General features: G+C 36.0%; 1 protein-coding gene across 3 annotated transcripts; it reads left to right on the top strand.

The window, feature by feature from the left end:
- The first annotated feature begins 3,150 nt into the window (after positions 1–3,150).
- LOC306987403 (proton-coupled zinc antiporter SLC30A8-like) lies at positions 3,151–17,807 on the top strand. Of its 3 annotated transcripts, none has more exons than XM_079591614.1 (8): positions 3,151–3,380; positions 6,173–6,321; positions 7,255–7,401; positions 11,277–11,430; positions 12,216–12,471; positions 13,696–13,801; positions 14,404–14,538; positions 16,312–17,807. In XM_079591614.1, exons 1-8 carry the CDS (start codon positions 3,304–3,306, stop codon positions 16,455–16,457), a joined length of 1,170 nt encoding a protein of 389 aa, XP_079447740.1. In that variant the 5' UTR covers positions 3,151–3,303; the 3' UTR covers positions 16,458–17,807. The 3 variants fall into 3 exon arrangements, with proteins under 3 accessions (XP_079447740.1, XP_079447741.1, XP_079447742.1); XM_079591615.1 differs by having other exon boundaries at positions 3,168–3,380; positions 16,315–16,590; XM_079591616.1 differs by lacking the exon at positions 3,151–3,380 and adding an exon at positions 5,246–5,384 and having other exon boundaries at positions 16,312–16,979.
- Positions 17,808–19,176: the final 1,369 nt, after the last annotated feature.

Here is a 19,176-nt window from a genome sequence, read left to right as displayed (position 1 = left end):
TCAGAATTGTGAGATAAAAAGTCAAAATTACCTTTTTTATGTTTTATTGAGTGTCGGAAACTAGCTTTCCATTTATAAGAGCTTTGTAGTTGGCAAAGAGATATTAAGGGAACCAGCGAACAGTAGAACTGTATAATATTCCAGATTTTAATCTTTTTCGGTGTAATCATGAAACCTCATGGTCAACGGTCCTTTGCAACATTGATCAAACAAAGCATGTGTTTAACTTTCATCTTGTCCTCTATTCATCCACACACACACACACACACACACACACACACACACACACACACACACACACACACACACACACACTGCTTTGGTTCAGATGACGTATTGTTCACTGTCCTTCTCGGTTTGTTGGTTGATGATGAGTTTGTTTATGTGCGTTTACTGTAGGTCGCTCCCTCATTGGTCATCTGTGATGAAACTACTAGTTAAAAGCGTTTCCGCCGCCGTTCTTTGCCTGTGAAACTTTAACTTATTCAGTTGCGAGTGTTTTATCATCAGCCTTTGTATATAACGTGTCAGTCTGAGCCAAATAAAGCTGAAGGCAAAGGATAAAATCATTCTTTTACTTATTTTCTTAGATTGTAATGAAACGAACATGTACAGTATTTTTGCAAAAGTTGCACTTTGTTTATTTTTTTCCTTTACAATTTTTTAATCCACGTTCTCACGTTGTTGAAAGAGGCTCATCCCGATGTCATAACGAAATCTTGGTTTTGATCTGGATTAAAACGTCATTGTGTTGTTCAAAACTTTTTGGTAATATTGGGATGTCTGAAAAAAAAAAAACTGGATTATCTTGATCCCAGCAGATTTCAGGAACAAAGATTGTATAAAATTTGTCAAAAAATACATTTGTATCATGAAATATACACATTTCTATTTTATTTTGCTCTTGATTGGTTTAACAGTTAAAGTAAAAAAAGTAGAAGTGAACTTAATTAGCCTTTTTGGCGCCATAAATAATTGCCCAATATCAAACAAAAATAATAGGCTATATTTTAATATCTAGGCACAATCATTAAAGATAATCCCTTATTGCATGTATATTTGTTTGTTTTTGTCATGAGTCACGGTGATGAGGGGAAAAAAATATGAGAAATTATTTAATGCTCTCAGGTTCTTTCGCAAATTTTTAGCGTTCCTCCGAGGAGTTCTTTGCGAGAGAACTAAAAAAAAAAATCTCTTTTTTTTTTTTCATCACCATGTCCCTTTTGTGCCGCCGTAGGGGTCTGATTGTTTAAAGGACATTGAATATGGAAGGGGATGTATGTTTGTTTATGTTGTTTTCTTTCTCTTCAAATAAAAATACTAAAAGTGACCCCACATGGACTGTTCCAGCTGTTGTTCTTTATACACTGTGAAGTGCACGACTGATGTAATGAAAGAGTGGATCTGGATCATGGTTGCTTTGAAAAAACGGCACAAAAGGAAAATGGATTACCGGAGCCCGAATAGCATGGGATTTTATTATGATCCAGATTACGTTTTTTTTTTTATTTTTTTTATAACTGGGTCCTGGACTCAAGCCAAAACATGATTTATCAATTTAGAGTTCATGATTCCACATGGAATTCCCATGAAGTCAATAAGAATCCTCCAATCAAATAAGATCCTACATGGAATGCCTAATTCTAATTCTAGTAGATGTGTCATCAACATTCCATTTGGAATTATTAGAACTGTATTTGGGAATGATGACTTGACGGAAAGGAATTGGGCAAATCCTTATGGAAATGTCTTGAGAACAATGTGTTAAAAAAAGACCCGACTTGTTTTGTCATATGATGTGAATAATAAATGAGGACATTTCTGTTAGCGTTGTTCTGCATTGGTTTCAAATTATTGTAATTTTATTTATATATATATATATATTAGGGCTGTCAAAAGATTAATCGCATCCAAAAAAAAGTTTGTGTTTACATAATATATGTGTGTGTACTGTGTATAATTATTTATATATATAAAAACACATCATGTATATATTTAAGAAAAATTGGTTATATTTATATATAAAATATTGATATATAATACAAATTATATAAATGTATATACAGTATATAAATGCAATTTTTTCTTAAATATATACATGAATGTGTGTGTATTTATACATAATTATACACAGTACACACACATATATTATGTAAACAAACTTTTATTTTGGATGCGATTAATCTTTTGACAGCCCTAATATATATATATATTTAGCCTAGAATATGGTGCAAAAGTTCATTTCAATAATTCAACTTAAAAGGTAAAACTAATATATTTTATAGACTCATTACATGCAAAGTGAGATATTTCAAGCCTTTAATTATTTGTTATAATTTTGATGATTATGATTTACAGCTTATGAAAACCTTTTCACAATATTCTATTTTTTATTTGGGGTTTTCATAAGCTGGAAGCCATAATCAAAATGATAACAAATAGTCTTGAAATATCTCACTTTTTGCATGTAATGAGTCTATATAATATATTACTTTCACCTTTTAAGTTGAATTACTGAAATATATTCCTTTTGCACCATATTCTAATTTTTCGAGTTTCACATAGGCTATATAGCCTATATACATTTACATTTTTCTTAATTTTTTTTTTTACTTGTGTGGGAAAATATATAATTAAAGTGATTAAATTAGTTAAACTTCAAACCTAATCAACTCAATGAATGTGTTCGAGCTGATTACCTCAACAAAAGGTCAGTTTTCAGTGTCAATCATCTCAGTCAGGAGTTGCGAGCCTGAACGTTTGCACACGGTTCGCAGTCACAAGGTTTCAGATAAATCCGCTTTTTCACCGAGCACTAAACATCAGACATGTAGCCTATATCACAGCAGATGGGGTTAAAACTGGGGGATATGTGAAATATGTACTCTTTTCATAAACAAATCACATCTTAAAGTTACAAAACACAGAGCGGTTTGCGGAAATATTTCAGAGAATTCACTATATGCACACATGCTACTGTAAATAGGCTACAGCGACACTTAATGCATGTAGATGATCGAGTTATTGTTGTGTGTGGGATGATCCTAAAGGATGCCATCGTCGTGATTTGGAGAAGCAAAGAGCAGAAAGGGTTTGCACACGGTTCGCAGTCACAAGGCTTCAAATAACAGCGCGTTTGCACCGAGCCTCGAACATCACTTCACCTCAGGATGCTGCCGGGACGAATTGCATTGTTTATCGACTTCATTTGAGCATTTTAGAGTTATTTTAAACGTCTGTGGAAAGGGGAATTTCAAATTGGAGGAGGCAATCTTATCAAAAAAGTGAAGGAAAACTAAAACCATGCTCAAAAAAGATCCGGAAAAGATCCATTTGGTGACAGAAAACGGTGCAAAAATGTACACCATCACATCAGAGAAGTAAGTTGTTTATTTGAATATTAATATTCTATGATTGTAAAGTAAAGGGGAATTCAGACAGAGTGATTAGGACATTTTGCAATTGAGATGATTTGGAAAAAGTGTTCCCATCATCAGCCTAAATTCAACATTTTTTAAATTATGTTGTGTTTTATACATAAGGGGATGAATCATGTTTAGTTTCCTCTTGTGAGTGTTTTGCTGTTGCACAAGCTCGTGTCTCAGTGGTGTGCAAACTTTGCACTGCGCCCTAATCCGGGTGAGGATGCATGAACACCCGAGGACACATCGCTTTTAAAACGGCATCATTTGGCGCGATTTTCCAGTCAGTAAAGCATTAAAACACAGAGGCTACCTTTTGAAAGGTCTTATAAGCATCTTTTAATTGTCTTGACTCTTGCTACAGTGTAAATAATCCATATTTACACTTGTGATTACTAAAATGTAATTGCCTGAGCTCCACCAACCAGAGCATGTTTATTTTATAGAAATAGTACTTTAATATAAAACACAAGCATGTTTAAAAGATACAGAAAGGTATTGTTTTCTTTATTTAAATGTTATAGGCTATATTGTATACAGTATAGGCTATGAGTCAATTCTGATTGGGACACTTTGCCATTGAGATGATTTGGTAAAAGTGTCCCCATCATCCTAAAGCCGTTTAATACACAAGGGCTCAGTGAGAAATAATATGTGGTTTACTCGTTCCTCTTTCCGGGAGTGTGTTGCTGTTGCACAAGGTCGTGTCTCAGTGGTGTGCAAACTTTGCACTGCGCCCTAATCCGGGTGAGAGATGATGAATGAACACCCGTATGGCAAGCCGTTTTAGCTTTTATTCATTTCCAGGATATGAATTCTTGATATCAACAATTACATTTTCACTAGTTAAAATGATAGTTATTGATATCAGGAATTAGATTTATACTAGTAACAATGGCAATTTTTGAGATCAGGAATTACATTTCCACTAGTAACAATGCTAATTCTTGATATCAACAATTACATTTTTACTACTTAAAATGTTAATTCTAGATATCAAAAATTTAATTTTTGATATCAAAAATTTAATTATTGATATCTGTAATTGTATTTTCACTTGTGAAATGTCACCATAGGCTGCCATTCAAAATCAATTGTTGATATCAAGAATTGATTTCTTACTAGTTGAAATTCCAGTTTCACATCTCAGAAATACAATTCTTACTAGCAAAAACCTTTATTTTTGATATCAAGAATTCAGTTGTCACTAGTTGAAATGTCTATTCTTGATATCAACAATTGAATTGCTACTAGTGCCAATGTTAATTTCTGATATCATGAATGTGATTGTTACTAGTAAGAAAGCCATTTTATATATCTGAAATATTATTGATATCATAAATATATTTTCAGATATCAAAAATGAAAAATGTTACTAGTAGCAATTCAATTGTTGATATCAAGAATAGACATTTCAACTAGTGACAATTGAATTATTGATATCAGTAATTCGCATTTTTACTAGTAACAATGTAATTATTGATATCAAACATTATTTTTCTAATAGTAAGTAATCAATTCTTGATATCAACAATTGATTTTTAATGGCAGCCTATGATGACATTTCACTGGTGAAAATATAATTACAGATATCAACAATTCAATTGTTTATATGAACAATTACATTTTTGATATCAACAATTAAAATTTTGATATCAAGAACTCAATTGTTGATATCAATAATTAAATTGTTGATATCAACAATTAGATTTTTGATATCAAAAAATTTAATTGTTGATATCAAAAATGTAATTGTTGATATCAAGAATTCATATCCTGGAAATGAATAAAAGCTAAAACGGCTTGCCATACCCGAGGACACATCGGTGTAATTCGGATCCTTTCGGTGCCAGAACGAGTTTGCAAAACGCTCTGAATCGATTTGTGATTCGGTTCGATTCGATTCGTTCGGACCGCACTTTTAACACGGAACTTGGCAATGCACCACACAGAGAAATTCTGGTCAGATTTGTTAATGTTTAATGTTTATCCAATCTTATTTTGTTATTGACTTTGCTTTCTGTTTTAAAGATGTTTTCTTTGGTTTGTTTGACTAGCGAAAAGAGAAATTACATTATGTATGTTTCCTTCTAGCTAAATTTCACATTAAAGCAAAAATTGACAGGCTCTAAACCTCTTTTCTCGATTCAAAGATGATCTAGACAAATGCATTGAAACTATCCAAAGCTCTGTTAATCTCAAAGCATTGAAAACTGTATCTCTATATTCATCCTTTTTGTCCTCTTAAGGTAAATGCATTGTTTCTTTTCTCTTTTTTTCTTCTTTTGAATCTTCTTTTAATGTATAGTTAAAAAAACACGGAACCATTTGGCATGTTTTTTCCCCTTCTTCAGTCAGTAAGAATAAAGCATTATCGGCATACATTAAAACAGAAGATTAAGTGGATTTTTACCTACAATCAACTAAAACAAAAGGCTACTTTTAACTTTAGGTCTTATAAGCATCATTTTAAGTTTCTTGCTGCAGTGTAAATAATCAATATTTACACATGTGATTAGTAAAATGTAATTGCCTGAGCTCCACCAACCATATTTATTTGATAGAAATAGTACTTTATTGTAAAACACGAGCATGTTCAAAAGATACAGTATAACACGAATAGCATTGTTATTTTTTTGGCACAACATTGTATGTATATTGTCATACATGGTCGACATCAGACATAAACTTGAAACTCCTTCAAGAAATCGAAGATTTGCTTATGTTAACGAGTGTTGTGTTCCTCCCAGTATGTCCTCGGGTGAGATGAAGGAAGGCAAACACTGTCACGATAACAGCCGAGCCCTGGAGGACCGGGAACGAGAGAAAAAGCTTGCTAAGAAACGTCTCTACATCGTGTCTGCAGTGTGTCTGGTGTTCATGGTGGGCGAGATATTAGGTGTGTGTGTGTGTGTGAGACCCTTCCTGCTGATTAACACTTTACAATACGGTTCATTAGTTTATGTATTAACTAACATGAACTACCCATGAGCAATACATTTGTTATGGTATTTATTAATATTAGTTACAGCTGTTGATTGTTTGTTCATGTTAGTTCACAGTGCATTAACTAATGTTAACACGAGTCGCACGGGTATATGGGTCAAAATTATACATTTTTCTTTTATGCCAAAAATCATGAGGATATTAAGATCATGTTCCAAGAAGATATTTAGTAAATTTCCTACCGTAAATATATAAAACATGTATTTTTGTGAGTGAATGCAGCACAATCGTGAACATAAATGCACAACTTTAAAGGAGATTTTCTCAATGTTTAAATTTTTTTGCTCCTCAGATTCCAGATTTACAATAGTTGTGTCTCGACCAAATATTGTCAAGTCATCTTCATTTATATAGCGCTTTTAACAATGTAGTTTGTAGATTTTGTCTTTATAGCGATTCGTGAATAATGTTATTTTCCAGCTAAAGTTAGTTTTGATTGATTCACTTCCGTCGAAAGGATCATTAGTTATTAAATTAGGGGCCGCTAAGACGACACCGTTCTCTCTACACAGACTTTAAACGTGTCCTATCCTAACACACCACACATTAATGGAAAGCTTATGTATTCAGCTTTCAGATGATGTATAACTCTCAATTTTTAAAAATGTACCCATGTGACTGGTTTTGTGGTCCAGGGTCACATTTTAATAAAATATTAGCAAATGCTGAAATTAACAAAGATTAATAAATGCTGGAGAAGTATTGTTCATTCTTAGTACACGTTAACTAATGAACCGTATTGTGAAGCATTACCCTGGTGTCCTGCATGTCTGCACACACACGAAGGCTCTCTGTGTGAGGTCTCGCTGATGTGTGGTGTGTACAGGTGGGTATTTTGCTGGAAGTCTGGCCGTGATGACGGATGCCGCTCACCTGCTCGTGGATCTCACCAGCTTCATCATCAGCTTGGCTTCGCTGTGGCTGTCCTCCAGACCGGCGACTCGCACGCTCAACTACGGCTGGCATCGAGCAGGTGAATTACTGGAGAACTTTTCATGCCCCAAAACTCCTGCGTCCCTGGCCCGGATACAGGGAAATAATACACTGCATATTAGGGCTTTCAATAGATTTTAGTCGTGATTAATCACACACTTTTTGTGCAATTCTTCATTAATCAGCAGAATAAAACATCAGATTGAAGGGTGATTCTCACAAAACTTGTTTTCTAAAAACGGACTCTTGAAGACTCTAAAATTACACCAAATAACCTATGGCTAAGCCACGCCCCCAAACGCGATGAGCCAATCACAGTGCGCATAGCTAACCCAATACACTCGGACATTCTCTGCTTCCACGTCCATTGAAATGCATTGCAGTTAGTCAGTTTTCATACGTTTTTTCTTGTCATTTTAAGTGTAAAATGGTCAAACGGTGTGCATGGGGAACATGCGACTCCGACACAGGTATCCCGAGAGTCTGGGCGACGACCCTTTCCCAAGCCACATCTCACCCGAGATCAGTGTGTGCTCTGGGCTAAGTTATGCGGTCGACCACAACACCAACTAAAGTGGATAAATTAAACAAGGATGTCTACATTTGTTCTAAGGAAAGTCAACAACGTATTTGAATGGTATCTTTAACATCTCTAACGTAAACGTGTTGTGCTGAATGACTCATGTAAATACTGTAGCACCACACTAGCGGAGAGGTAACGTTAGGCTAGTCTCGGTAAAGATGGTCAAAAGGCTTGTCCTGGGAACGTATGCAACTTAGACCTGTACATATTTAATTAGATCATGAACCATTAATTACATATTGAAGCACAACATTTTAGACAACTTTCTACCAAAACAACTGGGGAGCTTTTGTTTTGCGGTTTATCACGTTTACGCTGACCTGTACATTTTAAGCTGGAGCTGAAGCTTTTCATCGACCTTCTCAAGAATAAAATTATTAATTTAACCCTCCAATGCATAGTTAAAGGGATAGGTCACTTTGAAATTAATTTTTGGTATGTTTTATCTTACCTCAAGGGCATCCAAGATGTATGTGTCTTTTTTTCCGCAGTAGTTTCAATTTTGATATTTTTAGGTCAAACCGTTCTTGTCTGACAGTCATATCATGCAGGTCTATGGTCATTGTCTCAAAGAGCATGCACAGAGTCCAAATTAAACAATTCCCCATCGTAAGTACACATTGATGGCCTAAGACACGAAACGAGCGGTTTGTGTGAGAAAACTAACAGTATTTATATCGTTTTTACCTCTTGTAACACAGCCACGTCCAAGTGATCTGAGGGCGCGAGCGCTTCCTTCTGTGTGACGTGTGCGCAGACTGGTGCATAGATGTATACACTAGATTTCGGGGAATTGTTTTAATTTGGACTCTGTGCATGCTCTTTGAGACAATGACCATAGACCTGCATGATATGACTGACTGACAAGAACGGTTTGACCTAAAAATATAAAAATTGAAACTACTGCGGAAAAAAAAGAGACACCTACATCTTGGATGCCCTCGAGGTAAGCTAAAACATACCAAAATTAAATTTCAAAGTGAACTATCCCTTTAAGGCCTTTTTGGTGACTTCGAGATGATATATAATCTTTCGGTCTCCAAAAATCATCAATTCCATCCTGTGAAATGTGTCCTACTGTCACAGCCGCCATAGCGCTTGTAGCCGAAATTCCGGCTTCCGAGGATCCTTCCTTGACATTGAGAAACGGCTTGTGTGTCCGAGTGAGTGGAGGGGGCGTGGCTTAGCCATAGGGCAATTGATATAAGGAGTCCATATAGAGACAGTGTATTTAGGCCACGCCCACACCAGGGGGGGGGGGGGGGTACAATCCAACTGTCTCCATTGACTTTGCATTGCGAGAGGCTGCCTCCTTGTCATTTCTTGCTTCTAACTAAAGACAGAAAAGTGTCTAAAGTGTGCTGTGTGACGAGGTGCACAGCTAACAAGCTAAGAAACCAGAAATACTTATTATAAGCTGTCGACCCCAAAAAACAGTGTTTAAAGACATAAAAGTGGATCAGGCAGTTGAGACAGAGCGTAACGTGTCTCATTACTCTGAGAACTAGCGTACGCCCGCTGGAGGAGAACGTCATCGGCAACACAGGATCGCTTATCTTACAGAAATATAATATATAAAACTGACATTTGGATATTTGACTCGCCAGTGACCAAATGTTTAACTCACTGCACACGTAACTGTGTTTCTAGTGCATACTGAGTGTCAGATCCCACAATTTACCCATTCGTTCCAACTTTTATGTCCTTAAACACTCGTTTTTTGGGGTCGACAGCTTATACAAACTTATTTCTGGGTTTCTTAGCTTGTTTGCTGTGCACCTCGTCACACAGCAGCTTTTAGGCTTTTCTGTCTTTAGTTAGAAGCAAGAAATGACCAGGAGGAGCCTCTCGCAATGCAAAGTCAATAGAGACAGTTGGTTTGTTTTTCCCCCCCGGTGTGGGCGTGGCCATTAGATTACGACACGTTACGCTCTGTGTCTATAATTTATAAACGCACACCATAATTTTTCAGAATTCACGTATGTGTCCAGTGGTCCAATAGGATTTTTTTCTCCAATAAATTAATTTGCAATACATTTGTAAATTTATTTTTTTTTTTTGCATGTTTGGCCCAAGTTTTTTTTTTTCGCATTTACACTGTTCTGACCACTAGGGGTCGCCGTGGAGACGGGTGTCGGATCGTTTCGAAGCACAATTGAACGGCACATTTGCTTAATCGGTTTCAGTGTTCCTTAAAGCCTCGATCTGCCCACCACTACCCAAGTGCAGTATTAATTTAACATAAATGTGTACAAAATAAACAAAGAGTTGTCTAAGTATACCTTGACATGACTTAACATAAACTAACACTCACCAAACAGTGGTTACTCAAACAAGACAAAAGACTGGAAACATGAGGTTGATTTAAACACAGAGACTAATGACTTGAGAAGACACACCTGTGAACATGATTAAGCAATGAACCAATGACATATCAGAACTGAGAAACCACATGACTAAATCAACCAATGACAACAGGACACATTCATAAGAACACATGGGGGAAAAGGGAATCGCATGACAGGAACCTTAACTATAGATATATTACAAGATAAAAAACATTAAAATGAAGCTCAACCAAAACTAGACATGACATAAATATTGTTACAAAATATTTCTATTCAAATAAATACTGTCAAATCATCATATTATACAGATTTCTGAAGGATCATGTGACACTGAAGACTGGAGCAATGATGCTGAAAATTCAGAAAATCACAGGAATAAATTACATTTTACTGTATATTCACATAGAAAACTGATGATTTACATTATAATAATATTACACTATTTTCACTGTATTTTGATCAAATAAATGCAGCTTTGGGAAGCAGATGCAAGTTTTTAAAAATCTCGCCAACCTCAAACTTTTGAATGGTTGTGGATATGTATATATATATGTATACTAGAGTACAGGTGAAACTCATTTAAGTTCATTTAATTCAGTAATTTAACTTAAAAGGTGAAACTAATATATTATATAGACTCATTACATGCAAAGTGAGATATTTCAAGCCTTTATTTGTTATAATTGTGATGATTATGGCTTACAGCTTATGAAAACCTTTGCACAATATTCTAATTTTGAATTTGTGGTTTTCATAAGCTGTAAGCCATAATCATCACAATTATAGCAAATAAAGGCTTGAAATATCTCACTTTGCATGTAATGAGTCTATATAATATATTAGTTTCACCTTTTAAGTTGAATTACTGAAATAAATGAACTTTTGCACCATATTCTCATTGTTCGAGTTTCACCTGTATATTGTATATAGTGAAGTAAAGTGTAAGCACAGGTGTGTTTGATCTCTACTGTTGTGTGCGGTCAGAGATCCTGGGCGCGCTGCTGTCGGTCTTCAGTATCTGGCTGGTGACGGGCGTTCTGGTGTATCTGGCGGTGGAACGGCTCATTGACGACGACTTCACGATCGAGGGCACTGTGATGCTCATCACCTCCGCCTGTGCTGTACTGGCCAACATTATGTGAGACAAACCCCTCATTGTGCATCCGCACGCTATTTATAGCCCTGATCTAATGACTAACTCATATGTGACCCTGGATCACAAACCCAGTCACGAGTCGCATTTGTGGCAATAGCCAACAATACATTGTATGGGTCAAAATTATCCATTTTTCTTTTGTATGTATAAATCTCAATTTTAAAAAAAATTACCCATGTGACTGGTTTTGTGGTCCAGGGTCACATATAGTGCCTTAGCAAAACTGTAATTTGCAGTGAAAATGTCTTAAAGGTGCACTGTGTAATATTTAGGAGGATCTGTTGACAGAAATGCAATATCATATACATAACTATGTTTTCAGTGGTGTAAAAAGATCTTACATAATGAACTGTAATGTTTTTATTAGCTTAGAATGAGCATTTCTCTCCACACACACACACACCGCGGGTCTCCTTACATCGTCATGTTTCTACGGTGGCCCTGAACGGACAAACGCGTTTCCTCACTATGTTGTTTCTTCTTCACGCTAGCTAAAGTTAGCGAAATAAAACACTGACACAATGATGAATAAGTTACAATAATATTTGTTTTACTGAATAATTAAGTAAACCTAATTTCCTAATTTATCTTTGTAAAGAAACCTCATTGTTTAACTGGCTACTCTCTGCTGTCTAGACGACGATATATTTTCCTATCGGCCACCGTAACTTCTGTTGGGTGCAATTCACAACGTCACCACTAGATGCCGCTGAAAATGTACACACTGTAGCTTTAAACGGACCTTCTTTCTGTTGTTGTGTGTGTAGAATGGCACTCACTCTGCATCAGTCGGGTCACGGCCATAGTCACGGTGGACTGAGCGCCGGTCACGGTCACAGTCACGATCACGGGAAGGAAAACGGACACAGCCAGTCTAACGCTAATCCGTGTGCCGTTGAGGAGCAAGGGACTGGGAAAAGACAGCAAGCTAACGCCAGCGTACGGGCAGCGTTTGTCCATGTGATTGGAGACCTTCTGCAGAGTGTCAGTGTGCTGGTCAGTGCGCTCCTCATCTTTTTTAAGGTAAGCAGTTTTACTTTACAATCTTAGATTCGATGAGTCCTAACTGATGACCCAGCTCACAAAAATATTATATATATATTAAATATATGTGACGCTGGATCACAGAACCAGTCTGGAGCCGCACGAGTATATCTGTGCCAATAGCAACTATACATTGTATGGGTCAAAATTATCCATTTTTCTTTTATGCCAAAAATCATTAGGATATTAAGATCATGTTCCATGAAGATATTCAGTAAATTTCCAACCGTAAATATATAAAACATGTATTTTTGTGAGTGAATGCAGCACAATCGTGAACATAAATGCACAACTTTAAAGGAGATTTTCTCAATGTTTACATTTTTTTGCTCCTCAGATTCCAGATTTACAATAGTTGTGTCTCGACCATACCAACCATACATCAATGGAAAGATTATTTAAAAAAAAAAAAAAAGTTTTTTTAAAAAGGTAAAAAAAAAGTTTTTTTTTATCATAAAAAGTAAAAAATAATAATATATATATATATATATATATATATATATACAGTGCTATGCATAAGTTTAGACACCCATGCTAAAGTTGACTAAAAAGAGGAATAAAAAATCATCTTTTGGAAATTGAACTTAATGCCTTAATTTAAAAAAATAGGAAAAATCCAACCTTTAAGGACACCAATTTTCTTTGTGAATGAATAATGTATCGTAAATAAATAAATGTTCTTCCTTAAAATACAGGGTGCATAAGTTTGGACACCCCTATGTTAAATTCCCATAGAGGCCGGCAGATTTTTATTTTTAAAGGCCAGTTACTATATGGATCCAGGATACTCAGCATCCTGATAAAGTTCCCTTGGCCTCTGGAATTAAAATATCCGCACATCCTCACACACCCTTCACCATACCTGGAGATTGGCATGGTTTTATTTCAGTTAGCCTAACAGCTGGTTTGATTTGCATTGAGAGATTATCTTATGGAAAGTACTCCATGCCAATCTCCAGGTTTGGTGAAGGGTGTGTGATGATGTGGGGATATTTTAATTCCAAAGGCCAAGGGAACTTTATCAGGATGCAGAGTATCCTGAATCCATGAAGTAACTGGCCTTTAAAAATAAAAATCTGCCTGTCTCTATGGGAATTTAACATAGGGGTGTCCAAACTTATAGTTTTAGTTAACATTAATAACCCTGTATAGATCAAATGTAACAGCATGATGCTAATGAACTGAATTATTTTCTTTTTACAGCCTGAATATAAAATTGCAGATCCCATCTGTACCTTCCTGTTCTCTCTGTTTGTCCTGGGAACCACGTTCACCATCATGAGGGACATTATTATCGTCTTGATGGAAGGTAAAATGTCTTGCCTGTGACTTTTAAAGAAGCTACCGGTATCCCATCATTTCTGCAAAATGATAAAAGGGAATGTTCCCTTAACGTTCACATTAGCAATCATTTTTTGTTTTGAACATTCAGCGAACATTTATAAATAACGTCCGTATAACTTAATGGAAACTTTAGCCAAACGTTTTAGATGAAAACAAATTGTTAGCTGAGAATAAAGAATGAGAATCTGTCTTTTGACTGGTAGATTAATTGAAGGTAAATCTAAAATATAGCCTCTATATTCGCTGTTTTAATGGCCACTAGGCATTCTGGGTAAGGTCGTTTTATTTTTCATTCGCTCTTGGAATCAGAGCTCGTCAGATTTATCTGAAATGCCAATCAAATTTGAGAAACACAATTAAATGTTGTGTAAGATTTTTATTTGTTTAATTGAAAAAAAAAATTTGGTCACTAAAAATGTAATTTTCAAAAATATTTTTTGAAAGTTTTGATGAGTTAACAATTTTTTTTTTTTTAAATATAGTAATAACCGAGCTAACAGGGAGCGTTCTCATTTCTTGGCTCATGAAGTTGTGAAGTTTCCTCATCCTCAGTGTTGTCCTCCTCAGGTACGCCGGCCGGTGTGAACTATAATGAGGTGAGGGATCGACTGCTCCAGGTAAAAGGAGTCAAAGCGGTGCACAACCTTCACATCTGGGCCCTGACGATGAACCAGGCGGTGCTGTCCGCTCACGTGGCGATAGGTAACGCTTTAACTCAACTCGCCTTCCTCTATACAGCGCTTTTAACTCTTCGGAGTCTTGGACTATTTTGGCCGTTTTTGAGTACTTTTTTTTTTTGCGACATAAACATGTTTACCATACCAATGTTTGGTATAATGTTTTTCAGCACAACATCACTTATATGAGCAGACAATTAGTTTTTCACTTTGATGTACCGTTTGTTTTTATGCTTCGACGTAGGGCTGTAAACGATTAATCGCGATTAATCGAATCCAAAATAAAAGTTTGTGTTTACATAATATATGTGTGTATTGTGTATAATAATTTTGTATATATAAATACACACACATGCATGTATATATTTGAGAAAAATGTGTTATTTATATATAAAATAGTTATATTTATATTAGGGCTGTCCGTTAAACGCGTTATTAACGGCGTTAACGCAAACCCATTTTAACGGCGTCAATTTTTTTATCGCGAGATTAACGCCTAGCAAACTTTGTAGTTTTTTTCACATGCTTTTGCAACAACTAGTAACGTTATTAAAACTACAACACCACACCGGATCTAGCTAGACGAGAAACAAAACAACAGGCACGCCGCACACACTGGTTTGGGCTTGCGAACCCATAGATGTGCGAACCGGCCAAAGAGTGAACGAGAAGCGCAGCGCCGAGCCGCGTCTAGGACAACTGAGCGCGTCTAGCACATCGGACGCGCACTTTCTCCGTTTATGGCCAGCAATAAAAACGCTGAATGGCGCCGCCGGTGTGTGTGCACTCATAGAGAATAATGTGTTCGAATTTTAAATACGAGGCGCTGCACGAGGCGCTGCACGACGCGGCGCTTCTCGTCTGAACGTTACGTTTTGAGTGGATGAATGATGAGCGCGAGACGCCGAAATGCCAATAAGATTCTGAATGGAAAGTTTACTTTTAAAAAGTTGCCAAATGGTTCAATTGACAAGACCAAAGTGATCTGTGTGTTGTGTCGTTGTGAACTGAGCTATCATCGCAGCACGTAGTCGCAGCAGTCTGAACTTGATGGCCAAGCACACACACACACACACACACACACACACACAGCTGATGCGTTTCTATAACGTCACCTCGTCAGTATTTCTTTCACCCTTTTATTGATGGACAGTGTTACAGTGTGAGAGATTATTTGCTCCAAGTGAGAATGTTAGTGTGGAATTGAACACAGTATATGCCAGTGTTGTTTTCAATAAAAAAAAAACATTTGCACAAAGCAAGCCGATCCACTTTTCCATGTTGATAAGAGCATTAAAATGAGAAAAAATAATGGGACAAAAAGAAATCAAGAGACATTTAGAATTGATAAAAATGTGCGATTAATCGCGAGTTAACTATGACATTAATGCGATTAATCGCGATTAAATATTTTAATCGTTTGACAGCCCTAATTTATATATAATATAAATCATATAAAAATATATATGCAGTATATAAAGGCAAATATTTCTCAAATATATACATGCATGCGTGTGTATTTATATATACAAAATAATTATACACAACACACACACATATATTATGTAAACACAAACTTTTATTTTGGATTCGATTAATCGCGATTAATCGTTTACAGCCCGACTTCGACGTCTTAAACTGGTCATGTGACTTGATCACGCCGGCGTAACAATATGGACTGTTTCAAAGCAGATTTACAGAGATAATAATAATAGGAGATTACAGTAACAGAGATTGTTTTGGCTTTACTGTTTCATTTTGGCTTTTGATTCTGAAATATTCATTTCAATCTCCTCAGAAGACACCGTAGAGCCGCAGGCGGTGCTGAGAGAAATGACCCAAGCCTGTTTCAACGCATACAGTTTCCATTCGGTCACCATTCAACTGGAGCAACAGGCGGACCAAAGGCCGGACTGCAGTCTCTGCCAGGACCCGGCGCAGTGAAGCGCCCAGACTCACCCGTACAGAGACCTTTCCACGAGGACTATTCAGTGGTGTTCATGCCTCACAGCGGATATAATCACGTCTGTTTTATTGTAGAATGAGCTCTTCTGGGACGTCAGACACCTCTGTGTGTTTCTGGGGGCGGGTCACATGACAGTATTTCTCTGAGCTTGTGGTACTGTATATCTGCAGCACTGGATACGGAAGTATTTTTTCCATTTATTTAGGGATTTTCAACAAAAAAAAAGTCTTCAATAAGTAAGGAATAATTGACGACAGGCCGTTGAATTATTATAAAAATAATGCACACCCGAGGTGGTAATACGGTCACGACGCGAAGCGGAGTTACTCCTCGGGTGTGCATTATTTTTATAATAATTCAACGGCCTGAAGTCAATTATTCCGCTTATACTACAGTTACCACACCTCGAAATATTGTTCAGATGATGTATTTCAAGACGTTTGTACAGTTTTTGTCATTAAAACGCTCTTGTATGTAGGACTAGTTCCTCATCTAAACCCATGCTCCGTTGCTGATTCCAGAACGTCATTGTAGAGTTAGCGGAGGTTTGAGCCGCTGATAGCAGAGTAATGCTGGACACACACTTAACGACTGACACACTCTCTGACTGTGAACGCAGCAGATTTTAAACACCGCTGTGAACACACACTGAACGCTGAACACGCGCGCATGATCAGTCTTAAGTATCAGATTACATTCATAACCGGCCTTAGAGAGAACCATGTGCGTCAATATTATTATTTATTTATTAATTCAATTCGTTTTAATTAATTCGTTAATTCTTTTTTTATATTAGTGACAGTAGACTAGCCTAATAAATGAAACACAAAGCCCGTTTAACAAGTATAGGCCTATCAATTTTAATAATAATTACGAAAACCTGTGCAAAAAAAAATTTATTTAAATATTCAGTTTAATTTTCTATTGATTATATATAGGACTGTATACTTTATTTATTAAAATTAAACTGCATGTTTCCATTAATTGTGAAGTTAGACATTGAGAATTGCAGATCGAGCGCATGGGGCTGCGGTTTTTCTTGTTATGAATTGTGTCCTCTTTTCCGTTATTACAGTGAACTACGCGCAGTGATATGGAACTGTAATGCGGTCAAGACCTGCCGGAACTACTTTAGCCGTGCGGTTCCCTGAAAATAATTGCACGCCGTAGAACGTTTGTCAACCAATCAGATTCAAGCATTCAACGGCCCTGTAGTATAAAGTGTTATAAGCCATGAACCAAGCCAACAAGCTACGAGGAGAATCATAACGTTACAAATCATAACATAAAAAAAACAAAAAAAACACAAACAAACTTTGAGTTGAAGCAAAAAAGGACAAAAAAGACAAAGGTAAAAGACTCTTTACATAACGCTTTAGTGAGGAAAAGTTTACAATACGTGTAATGTGTAACTACAATACCATGAAGCATTGCGAATGACATCCATCCATCTCTCCATCATTAAAAATGTTGTATATATATATATATATATATACAGTAGTCAACATTTGAAAACCTTTCATCAAAGTTATACATGAATTTTGAACAATACCCGTTCTTGTCTTAGGACAACTTTGATGAACTTTTTTTATCCACTTCAAATGTTGACTGCTATATGTATGTATGTAGATGGAGAGAGAGAGAGAGAGTTTATTGCAAAATATGCACATATATACCAATATTTCAGTATTATGAGAGAGTAGGGAGATGTCATTCGCTGTGCTTCATTGAAGTGGGCGGAGCTAAAGAGGTCGTTTGGCACCTTTTGCTCTGATTGGTGAAATTTCCTGTACAGCATCATGGGTAATGTAGTTTTTCACCACACATTTTTTTTACCACTATTTTAAAAATAAGTTTAAATAATCCGAGAATTATCATTTTTATGACCGATCATTTTAGCTCACCCAAAAATGAAAAAAAAAAAAAAAAATCATAATTTACTGACCCTCGTGTCTTAACCAAAACCCTTAAGATTTTCGTTCATCTTCAAAACACAAATGAAGATATTTTAAATGATATCTGAGAGATTTCTGTCCCTCCATTGACAGCTACGCAACCACTGACGCTTCAAAAAGTTCATAAAACGAATCCATATGAATTGACCGGTTTAGTCCAAATTTGATTTGATTGCTTTATATGATGAACAGATTAAATTCACATATAATCATCGATCAGTGAACATGAACAGAAAATGGACAATGATATGTGGCAAGCTAACCCACTGAGCCCTGCAGGTAAGACGGTACTTTAGCAATGAAAATCATTTTAAATAGGCACATCATTTTGGTCATTTTGCATATTTCCCTGCGTGTTTATCTATCTTCATCTGCAAACGGCACTATTGTGATGCTGTAATGTACTGTATTCCTTCAACCATCCCTTAACTAAAGGGATAATTACCGCCAATCAACCGTGTGTTTATCTTATTGCTGATCTTAGAATTTGTTTATTTACGTACGCTATTATTTATGTATTTAATTTTTTCCATCACTGTTTTTTTGTTATTATTTCCTATTTCTCAATCTTGATTTTTTTTTTTTACTCCTCAAGCAAAGGCTGAAAATTTATATTAACACTTTACAATAAGGTAAACATATAGCTTGCCCTTGCCACCCACAAATATGTCAGTACCTCAATAATATGCATTCATATTGAATATCGGAATAAAAAATTATAAAAAAATAATTTATGTATATT

The sequence above is a fragment of the Phoxinus phoxinus genome, assembly GCF_949152265.1.
Source record: "Phoxinus phoxinus genome assembly, chromosome: 19".
Classification (NCBI taxonomy): Eukaryota; Metazoa; Chordata; class Actinopteri; order Cypriniformes; family Leuciscidae; genus Phoxinus; species Phoxinus phoxinus.
Note: the sequence above shows the minus strand (reverse complement) of the source record. Positions and strands in the feature narration are given on the sequence as shown.